At 33.7% G+C, this 11,684-nt stretch overlaps 1 protein-coding gene across 1 annotated transcript in view; it reads left to right on the forward strand.

Moving 5' to 3' along the window:
- Positions 1–10,124, forward strand: part of LOC149417983 (uncharacterized) — a 43,636-nt gene extending 33,512 nt beyond the window's left edge. The window contains exons 4-6 of the mRNA XM_089639271.1: positions 1,881–2,014; positions 8,056–8,257; positions 9,899–10,124. Of these exons, the coding sequence (XP_089495397.1) occupies positions 1,881–2,014; positions 8,056–8,257; positions 9,899–9,999 (437 nt within the window). The 3' untranslated portion in view covers positions 10,000–10,124. The remainder of the gene's footprint in view (positions 1–1,880; positions 2,015–8,055; positions 8,258–9,898) is intronic.
- The last annotated feature ends 1,560 nt before the right edge of the window (positions 10,125–11,684 follow it).

The raw sequence follows: 11,684 nt of genomic DNA on the forward strand, positions 1-11,684 counted from the left end.
TCTTGTATCCTTCCAGGCTCAGTCGGTAACGGCTCTGCGGGGCGCTGGCTGGTTCAGTAGGCAATGGCAGATCCTCTCTCCGAGGCTGGCTGTTGGGAAGGCTCAGTGAAGCCCGAGGCAGAGGCGCCGCGACGTCGGGGCGTCGTTGGCTTGTCGGTGAGCAGCGAGCTCAGCAGCAGGCAGTTGCAGTAGACAGTGGAGCGGGGGGGGGAACCGGGTTGAAATCAAACGCAGCGTGTTGGTCTCAGGTAGCGAAGCGGGTCAGGCAGAGCGGACAGCGGTAGATGTTGCTCGGTCCAGGGCTTATGGCGGAATGGGGTAGGGACCGGTTTTTGCGGCGCCTTTATAAGATTCTATAGGACCGCGCCTCCGACCCTTGATTGTATTATGAAATTCCCGTAACGAGCTTGCTTTTTTCTTGCTATGAAGCTCGCCACGTTTGTAGGATTAAATCTGTTTATCTCAGAAATATAAGATTATTTTATAATATTAGACCTTATCTGCCTCTGTCGCCCTGCCAAAACCACATCGTCGCAATATTGTTTATTTAGTTATAATAAGACATATTCTACAAGATAAGTGGTCAAATCTCTGTAACATTTTCAGAGTTTCGCTGATTACATAATTATCTTACGTGTAACATATTTTATTTCTATTCGAGCTTATTTAATTAACATATAAGTATCTTTGTATATAATTATTTAGTTAACATTGTTTCCTATTATTACAGGAAGGGCTTGCAAATTTGTATTTTTTTACAAATCTCTTGGATACACGTGGGTCGCTCAAGCAGGTTTTGTGCTTAGCCAATCAGCGGCTGCCTAGCCAGAGTAAGATGGTTGCTTGAGTTGAAGCGAGACAACTGCCTTTTAGGTCCGAGCGATAAAATTTACCGTTAAACGGCAGGGCAGGTTTTTAAACATGAGTTACCTATATGTAAGGCAGGTTTATCAACATTAGTTTTATGGAAGGTTTTACATAGTTTTCGACAGTGGTAAATATGATGGCATTTTGTTGTGTTTTTTTATAATTGATGTACATTTTATATTGATGATGCTGATGACGTTCGATACAGTACCCTAATTAGGTAGTACTCCGGCTATGGTCCGGCGGCCAACATAGCATATCTCGTTCTTCTAATATCTTTGGTACAAGCGTTAAAATAAGAAGAATGAGGACACAATACAAGCCCATCGTTATACAAAACTCTAAAATATTTTATTATTGAAACAATATTAGCGATTTCTAAACGAAAATCTGAAACAGAAAAATCAGAAAAGGATACGGTCACCACATCTCAAACCTAGGACCCTTGCCTTGTTCTCGGCACCTCTCTACCAACTGAGCTAATGGAAGGCTATCTCTTTCGGTCATTATTTAACTGTATCATACTTCGAATACGAACTACCAACATTGTGTTCATTTTCTCACCGCACATTTTTATTGGCTGCTATCTGTATGTATAGGTAAAGCGGTGACCTGGCAAGGCAAGGGTCCTGCGTTCGAGTCTTAGATGTGACCGTATCTTTTTCTGATTTTTCTGTTTAAAATTTTTGTTTAGGAATCGCTGATATTGTCTTCAATAATTAAATATTAAAATAAAATAATCCACATAATTACAGCAATGTTACATTGGACACAATATGAGGAGAAACATTTTAGTTTATTTTTTTAAATTGTTTTCAGTGACAATGATACCGCCACCGTGATAAGAGCCTAAATTAATAAAAAAAAATTTAAAAAAAAAACATTTTTAAACATCTGAAGCATTCTGCAATATTTTACCGCATTTTGTGCCAAAGTAAGTAATTTTTTTCACCTGGTAATTTTTCAGTGGGGTTTTTTTTTAGGTGGCTCATGTTCTGAATCCTTTGTTCCAGGTGTGCCCCAGGGGAGCCCCGTTATTGTAGCAGAGAATTCACTTTACGATCCTGGAGATATCCTGAGAGCAAACTGTACGGCCCCCCCAGCTCGACCTCGGTCCAATATCACCATGCTTATTAATAATATTCAGGTGAGACACAATATTATAACTACCGAAATTGTGGTGTTTTTAAAAAATATTTTAGGAGAGTGTTTCAGTTTGGGTTTAGAATTTTATGAAATTTATTTTGGACGGATTTTTTTAATCACTAAGGGCATGTTCATTTTTTTATTGTTAGTTTGTTTTAATAGTAAGTTTTAATAATTTATGAAGTTGAAATTTCCGGTCTCAAAACATGCATCAAGTCTGTGAATATGACCCGTGACGTTAGCAGTCACCAGTCTTAAAAAGCCTACGTTTTTTTAAAAGTGCCCTGCATTTTGTATGGGAGTCGAGACGATTTTTATTCTAAAGATTACTTAATTTTAACATCGAAGCATACTGTAAAATGTAAGCATCTCGTCACCAATATTATCGTATTGAATCAAACTTTAACTGATACACAATTTACCGGTGTTTAAAATACCCGCAAGAGATGAAGAGATTTTCAATTTCTCCACAATTTTATCACAATACGTTCCTTTACCTCCAAAATGATATGAAATTCTATTCAAATTAGCATTTATTTTTATTATCAAGTCATTTTCGGATTTATTCGTTCTTTCAGGATTTATAAATAGAATTTTTCGAAAATGGAACATACTGCGTTCTCACAATAATTTTAAATTTAATTTTTCAATATGGTCGGGTAGTCGATAAATTTTTCCCCACAAAAAGTTGTTATCGCAAAAAACGTTAAAAAATCTTAGAAATTCCCCGCAATTTGCGGAATTCTCCAAGAATTGGAAACCCTGATGTAGAAAAATTAGACCATAGTTTTTTACTGATATAGACTGATTGTGATTAGTCGAAAATCATTCCATTCGTACTAACTGAACGGAGTGTTTTAATCGATTTTAAGATTTAAAAATTCTTCGTATTCTGTTTTACAATAAAACTTTTGTATCTAGATTTAATTTTTTCTCAATTTGCGGTCGAAACCTCTGGATTCATAAAGGTGTAAATTTTATGTATTTCTTGAGCATTAACTATGTAACGATTTCTAAACATTTTTGTTTTATTGAGATTTATTTTTCAATGTACATTTGTTACTTAAATTTCGTTTACTTTGCTACCGGTTTCGCCACAACCGTGTCATTAACTAGCAATCTTAAAACTTTGCTAAAATATTGTTAAGAGATTGCTAGTTAATAACAATATTTTAGCAAAGTTTAAAGATTGCTAGTTAATGACACGGTTGTGTTGAAACCGGTAGCAAAGTAAACGAAATTTAGGTAACAAATGTACATTGAAAAATAAAACTCCATAAAACAAAAATGTGTAAATTTTAATTTCTTTTAAAGTCCACTTATGTCAAGAGCCGAAATGGTGTGATAGTTAGTTAGTTGGTATATTATTAGTTGGCTCGGGTAAGCCACCCAGTGAGGCCAACATTACTGGATAACTATGAAATGTAAAAAAATATAATACAAAAATAAATTTAAAAAATGTTAGTTTCTTTATGCCATAAATCCTTTGTTGTCAGAGAAGAAAAATATTAATACATTAATCGATTTTTGCGTAAGTAGGTCTCACAATTTTTTCACATTAGATCCACACAGGAGGAGGGAAAAGAATTTCCCTCAAAGGGTCATTTAAGGAAACAAAGGAGTGGAAGTTTGGGGGGCAGTGTTAGGAGATGGGTATCTGGGGTCATTGTCTTCATTAATTTATCCCTCCCACTGCGGCTTAAGGAGATCTGGAAGGAGAGGTGAAATTTTCGCCGCCAAGAACTGGTAAAAACTCACCCTATGATTCCGGGCACTCCTGCTAAGTCACCAAACTGAGCGAACCACACGGAGTGACCTATGGCAGAGGTGTTTGTTATCCAATGTATGTTCGGGCCAGTGCAGCGGTACCAACTAATGTAATAAGTTATATTGCCCAAATAATATAACACAATGTTTTTATTGAATAAAAATACGGTTCAGTATTTGAAAAATACGGCAACGACAAAAGTTTGACCGTTGTCATTTTGATGGAGCTTATTTTTACTCATCCCATTCTTCATTTTGACAGTCATTCTGACAGATAAATAATATAATCAATAAACATAATACCATTACTTCAAACATATCAACAAATAGACGACAGACGTCGTCCCATAAAACTTCCTTATATTAAGAGTTGTTTCACAAATAAATTGTAGATATAAAAAGCTGTACATGTTTTGTAATGTTCACCGTTCTAGAGGTTTTGCTCCTTGGACGAGTTCTGCTTTATAGATTGTATTGATTTCTTTGATAGGTTCTTATCTAGGTACCTTCATATATTCTCCCTTATATTTCTATTTACCAGCATGTCAAGTAGTATGTAAACGAGCCTTCTGCCTTTAAGTCTGGTAATTGACAAGAGCAGGAAGTTATTTGTCAGTCAGCTTACTGTCAGTTTCCTTGACGCCGGTTTTATGTAATTCGCGTTTTGCCTTCCTGAGAATATAAAAGCATTGTAAAAACCCCATCTCTTAAAATAATAAAATTGAAAACAATCGTTTTGAAAAATGAAAGCTTCTTCATGTTTTATTTCAAAGCTTATTTAGTTTTATTGAATATTCTATCATCGTACACATTTTTAGAGTGGATTTAACATTGTGGGATTAAGAATAAAGCAATTATTAAAAACGAATAATTTGGTACTGTCCGTTTAAATAATAGTTTCCAAAAAATTTCAAACAATACATTTGACTGGCCTCCTATGAACCTCTGGTTCAGTCAAATTCATCATTCATACTCTGAGTATCAAGCGTTTCCTTTTCTCCCTGGAGAAAGACCACCTTTCAGAATTGCTTGAAATGACTTTAGCCTTGTTAGGTCCGAATAACTAGGTACTTCTACACCTTCCTCTTCTCAATGTCCTTTTTTTAAAGTTCTTTTAGCCTCACAATAAAATCCAAATGGGTATACCATGGTCCCACTGGCTCAGTAATAGTTGATACTCTTATGCAATTTACAAGGTGTTCACATAATAAACAAGTTAAATTAATTGGATGAATGATTATAGAACTGAAGAAGATGAATGGTATCCAAGAAAACCGAGCGGACACGAACTATATAAAAAAGTATTTTCTTAGGTTTTTAAAGTCTCAGAGAGCATCTTAACTTGTGTAGAACTTTATATCTTAGTAAATAATTAATTACTGTGTTGAGATGCCTTAATTTGACTGTAGCGGTTATAAATATAACTAACTACCAGTGGAAGCACGTGGCAGTAATTTTATCGTTCAAGGGTAACGTGAATCATTATTATTTTATTGATATCTACTTGATACAACGCTTCTCAGACTAAAATTAGCTAGGAAATGAGGCTTTTTTGGAATTTTCCAAGCCGAATTTCCAACCAGTTCGCTTAACAAGGATTTCTTAGGATAAGTAATTAAATGATGGTTAGTCATTTAAATATTGAATTACGAAAAAAACATCCATTAAATAATTAGGACATCTTTAATTAAACAAATAGTTGGCTATTGACTATTTTTGTGCTGAAAGTGCCCATCGGTCACGAAAAATTTATAGGCGTTGAACGCCTCTGTGACCGATAGGCACATTCAAAATATATGTTCTTTTCATGGGATTTTGAATCAGAATAAATGTTCTTAGCTTATACTTAAATAAAAAAAATTATCGATTAACAATAAAATAAATAATAAGAGTTCTTGCTTTTCGTTTCGTTGATAAATTTCGTAGGTAGATAGCAGTCATTTGAACATAATAACAAAGTAACTTCTGCCTAATTCTTCAACGTGCCTGCCTAGTGCGCAGCTCGTGTAGTTTGTTGTGTATTTTCTGCAATGTTTTCTTTATTATTATTTTTTTGTTGTATTTTTTGGGCATTAACTATTTAACAATTCCTAGACATTTTTGTTTTATTGAGTTTTTTTTCAATCTACATTTGTTACTTAAATTTTGTTTACTTTGCTACCGGTTTCGACCCAACCTTGTCATTAATATCTTAAAAAGTACATAAAGTTTAGATTTTATAAGTTGGGTGGAAGGATTTGGGGGAATTGGGGTGAGAAAGGTGAGAGCAGTGAACACAATAGGAAAACATTTTCAATAAAGGTAACTAACAGGGTGCTATTATTTTATTAACTAAATTTTTTTTTTATTGATTTCTATAGTCTCTAAAGCGCACAAATTGAAATATGTATTAAAGTTTAAATGTTTAAATTCAGTTTTTTCTTTGTTGAAACTATGGCCTGTCTTTATTTAATGGTTAGCAAAATCGGAATATTTATTATTTCGTAAACAGAGATAATGCTCTCTGATGTTTTCTTTATTTATTTTTTTATTTTGATAACACTTATTTAGCTTCATGGAAAAAATTACAAAATACTTCAATAATATAAACGTATTTTTTAAACATTATTTAATAACATGAGAGAGAAAAAAAGTTTCTCCGAATATAAGTAGCCATTGTGGGTAAACTACTTATGATAATTTTAGATTATTTTTATAAATATATTAACATGTTATTTAGCATAATAACATGTATGAAGAGATTATTTAGCGAGAATAGTCGGCACACGATGGAGGTATTAGGTCGCGGGAGCTCGGTGTTCCAAGGGCTATTTCTTTTTATAATTTTAAATTTATATAATTATTTATTTACGTTTATAATAAATTAATTAATTAATTTATAATAATTTCATGATATATTTTTTGTAAAATTTTCGTCACCTTTCCAATCAATGGTGTACATCGTACGGTAATAGTTCATACGAAAATCCCTGCACGATATATCGAGATCTTATAATATACGAATTCCTTGAAATTTAATTTTGTTGCATAGACTCTTCACTTGTCGTAAGCGCTTCTTTGTAAGTTTGTTTTTGCATATATATCTTGAGAATTGTAGAAAAGTTGCCATACAATTTCTTACAAATGAATAGCTCACGTAGAAGCTCTCGTCTTTACTACGAGAGTTCTTTATTCCTTAGATAGAAGTGACGTTGGATTGTTCGTCACTTCCTTTTGTATCGAATACGTCTCCACTAATACTTAAATACATCATTATGGAACTTGTTGACATTCAAAAACAATGACGATTAACAGCTATAGTAACAATAAACTGCAATATTTATATAATAACTTAGCATTGTGCAATTCTTACGGAATTCCATATACGTTTTTGTAACTTACTCACGGTTGGTTTTGGCCTATGCAATAAAACAATACGACATTAATGCTTCATCCTTCTACAACGCAGTCAGTTCGCTTCCTTGCCCCTGTCTGGGTCACTTCTAAACGAATTGCTCATTATGCTCCACATATTGCATTCTTTTGAATATACCAATGAGGTTTAAGATCTAATTATTAGATTCTTGGGTTAATAGTTTCATTTTAATTACGTTATAATTTGAACACCAGATTATAACTTAAACAAGACAAGTGACGAGTGACAATTAGTTTTGTGTAAGTTGCGTTGCAACAGTTGCATTCGTCAAATCCGCTATGGTTTATGGAGGTACACACGAGCGACGGGGCACCACGGATACTTTTTTCAGTTTATATGTATTTTGAAATAGTTTTCAAGTGTCGCCGCAACTAGTAACTGTTATTTTTAGTGCTTAATCTGATTACAAACTTTGTGCAGGCCACTGGTTAAGTACTGACCAATTATTAGTTCTGTGAACAGTAGACCTCACGTCCAAAAAAGTATGTTTCTAATTTTTACTTATAAATCAAATACAAAATTTCCTCTGAAATCTTAAGACTTCTTAAGTACCTCGATATTTGAATACATACCTACTTTATTATAAACCATACATTTTAAGTTACATATTTTTCATTTTAAAAAAGGTAATATGCAATTTTTCCAAACGATTTTAAATTTGAAAAAAGAATCTTTATTAAACCATAGTCACATTTAGCCACCTAGTCAAAGTAAGGCTTGCTTCTAGTCAAAGTGGATACAGCAGATTTTCGAAAATGGAAACGGAGAGCACAAATACATTTACAGACAGATGAAATGCAAAACGGTCGAACGAAACTTCGCTACGCTTATTAAATAAATAACTTTATATATTTTTGTAGATCGGCCCAGGCCTCCTGAAATGGCGTGAGGTGGATCGGGGGCTGTACCAGAGCCAGTTCTCCGTGTCCTTACTGCTTCTCACGGAACACTTCAGCGGGGGCCCACCCACTCTCAGGTGCATAGCGCGCGTGCTGGACCTCTACGTGCAGGTGGCAGAGATGGAGCTAAGGTCGAGTAGGGGAGCGCCACGAATCGAAAGAGGTGACAAAATTATTGGTAGATGTTGATAAACTGTATAATAATTGGCAACATAAAATTACTCAGAACAGAAATATCCATAAATACGAGAAGTTTAGTTTTAGATAGATTAGTTGATTTTCGATAGTTATTATTTATGGAAAACATTTCAATTCTGAATGGGGACCTTGTGGTCTGACTTAGGCCGGTACCGAAAATACCATGTTCAATAAAAATCCCACAGTTTTAGAGATAATTAAATTTTTCATATTAGTCTCTTTCTCTCCAAATAAACGACTTCTCTCTTGAAAATTAGTGCTATCCGAACACATTACGTTTACTGTGTTTCTGCTAAAGTTTTTTTTGAAAAGTCTGCAACTTATAGTTTGTTTTTTTTTTCTCTCTTATATTTGAAATCTCATGCATTAAATTTTTAATTGAAACATTGGGTGGTCAATTAGATAAAAAGGTGTGTCAATAATTTAATCGTTAATGTAATCTTTTGAAACTAATACTACTACATCCACACCATGCGTGTACAATTTTCGACCTTGCGACGAAAGCTTTTACAATTATATGAAGATTCACGGAGAACGGCTTTGGGTCACTCCATCCACAAAATGATTACCGGGCATCCTGTAGTGTCTCCCGTATTACCGGGCATTCTGTAGTGTCTCCCGTATTACCGGGCATCCTGTAGTGTCTCCCGTATTACCGGGCATTCTGTAGTGTCTCCCGTATTACCGGGCATTCTGTAGTGTCTCCCGTATTACCGGGCATCCTGTAGTGTCTCCCGTATTACCGGGCATCCTGTAGTGTCTCCCGTATTACCGGGCATTCTGTAGTGTCTCCCGTATTACCGGGCATTCTGTAGTGTCTCCCGTATTACCGGGCATCCTGTAGTGTCTCCCGTATTACCGGGCATTCTGTAGTGTCTCCCGTATTACCGGGCATTCTGTAGTGTCTCCCGTATTACCGGGCATTCTGTAGTGTCTCCCGTATTACCGGGCATTCTGTAGTGTCTCCCGTATTACCGGGCATTCTGTAGTGTCTCCCGTATTACCGGGCATTCTGTAGTGTCTCCCGTATTACCGGGCATTCTGTAGTGTCTCCCGTATTACCGGGCATTCTGTAGTGTCTCCCGTATTACCGGGCATTCTGTAGTGTCTCCCGTATTACCGGGCATCCTGTAGTGTCTCCCGTATTACCGGGCATCCTGTAGCGTATTCTGTATGGGAAAATTTTTACATGTTGGAGTTATTATATTTTACACGTACATTGATTTAGTTTCGATAATTTATTGAATATATATTTTTTTCCTGATGAAAAAACCATTGCTTTTGAAACATGTTGACATTTTATTTATTTAATAGTGGTATCAACAAATTTTGTTTTGTTAATAAATTAACATTAAATTTTTTAATAAATTTCAATAATATTTAGAAAAACTTGATAAAGCCACCCTTTTCCAATTATTCTCACTATTTAAATTTTTCTCTAAAAAGTTACTATCAGAAAAATAAAATTTTCTTCCAATTCATGATAACTTCGTTCAATATGTAAACTATCATTCAGTGTTTGTTTTGAAAACCCGTTGAATATTTGCATAGAAATGATTTTTTCCATTTGACTGCATAACAATACAACTTTGATGTTTTTTTTCAGTGACGTCGAATGGGGTTTCGTCGATTGGTGCCAAAGGCAATTTCATATTTGCAATGATAGTGTGTTTTATTTGGTTTAATAGAATATCAAAATACAGCTGAAAATACTACCTTCCCGATAGAATCTACTATTAATTCATATGCATACTCTGTAAAACCTAATGACATATTTAGTAAGTCCCGACTTTATTAAAATGGTAGTGAAAATAAATGTGTAAGGTATATTGATTGTGATAATTTATACGATATTAAATTATGATTGAAATGTTGGATATAATTTTTTAACTTGTTTGTAAATAGTTATTAATAAAATTATAATGCCGATCTGAGATTTCAATTACTCAATTTCGTTAAATATGTACTTTTCCTATACTGTTGATGTGTTAAAACTCTCCGACTTGCACTGCATTTTCAGTCAACCGAAAAATATTTTTAAAAGTAATGAAATTTCAGCGAATAATAAATGATAATTGTGTTTGGATGATCGATTAAACGGATTGTTTTTGTGAAAAATAGTCTCGATGAATATACCTACTTTTTTTCTTGAGATTTTAATATTAATATTAACGGAAATTCCGAGGATATTTAAAAAATGATAATATAAATTGTACAAATGCATTAGATTTTTTATCATGTATAAACAAAAATACTCGAGAAATTCACGGGCAAAAATTTTCCTGTGGGGACGTATTTGTGTAAAAATGTAATAAAAAAATCTTTATAAAATTAAAACAATGGTTTGGCAAGCGATTATTACAGACCACCATTCTCGATTATTTTTATATGATAACGAAACGAATTCCGAAATAAATTTTCCAATTTAAATAAAAAACACACATTTTGTCATATTACAGGAAAATTTAAAAGCTGTCACTTGGTATACAATATTTCATTTGAACGATGTAGGGAAACGCGAAATAATTTTTGAAAAAATCATATTGAAAATTTTACGACAGAAATCTAAAACCTTGGATCCCTGGATGTCTTATAAAATAAATTAGAGAAAATGAAAAACTAAAACTAAATATTTAGGTGTTGTAAAAGCTAAGAAATTTGTCAGAAAATACAAATTTACACTTTAATTAAAAAATGGAAAACGGCATCTTTAAAAAAAAGTACTCATGAAAACAATCTCAAATATGTGTATCCAAGATCCTAAAATAATAGCGAACATTTTAGATTCTTGTTTCTCTAAAGTAGAAAAAAACCTCGCAGAACAATCTCTAAGCCTTGACACGACTTAACCTGCAACCAGTTATACACAAAACCAAAAAACACTATCCATTTTAAAAAAAACTTCTTAATCCGAAATAGAACATAAAATAGAAAATATGAAAGGCGGCTCTTCTCCAGGTTTTGACTACAGGTCTGTAAAAAATACCAAAAACGGAGAAAATGTATTTACATACACCACTTAACCACCTATAATATTACATATCTTATATACTCAGCAACCGAAAAAGCCAATAAATGCGCAGGAATATTCATAGACCTAAGAAAGGCATTTCATAGTACTTCACACCTAAAGTTTATTAAAAAACTAAATTATACTAACGACAAAGCAGTCTAATGAATAGAAAGTTATTTTAAAAAGTGTCCACAATTCGTTAAAATCAATGATGAAACTAGCGACCATGAAACGTCAAATTTTGGTTTTATACATGGAACCTTACTAGGATCAATATTATTTATCTTGTAAGTAACTCACATATTTGTTCAGTCGTCACATGAAAAAATTATCTCCGATGCCGATGGCTCAGACCTATGGTAAAAGATAAAACATGGAT

The sequence above is a fragment of the Hesperophylax consimilis genome, chromosome 14 (genome assembly GCF_061612785.1).
Source record: "Hesperophylax consimilis isolate HC1 chromosome 14, BYU_Hcon_1.0, whole genome shotgun sequence".
In the NCBI taxonomy this organism is placed as follows: domain Eukaryota; kingdom Metazoa; phylum Arthropoda; class Insecta; order Trichoptera; family Limnephilidae; genus Hesperophylax; species Hesperophylax consimilis.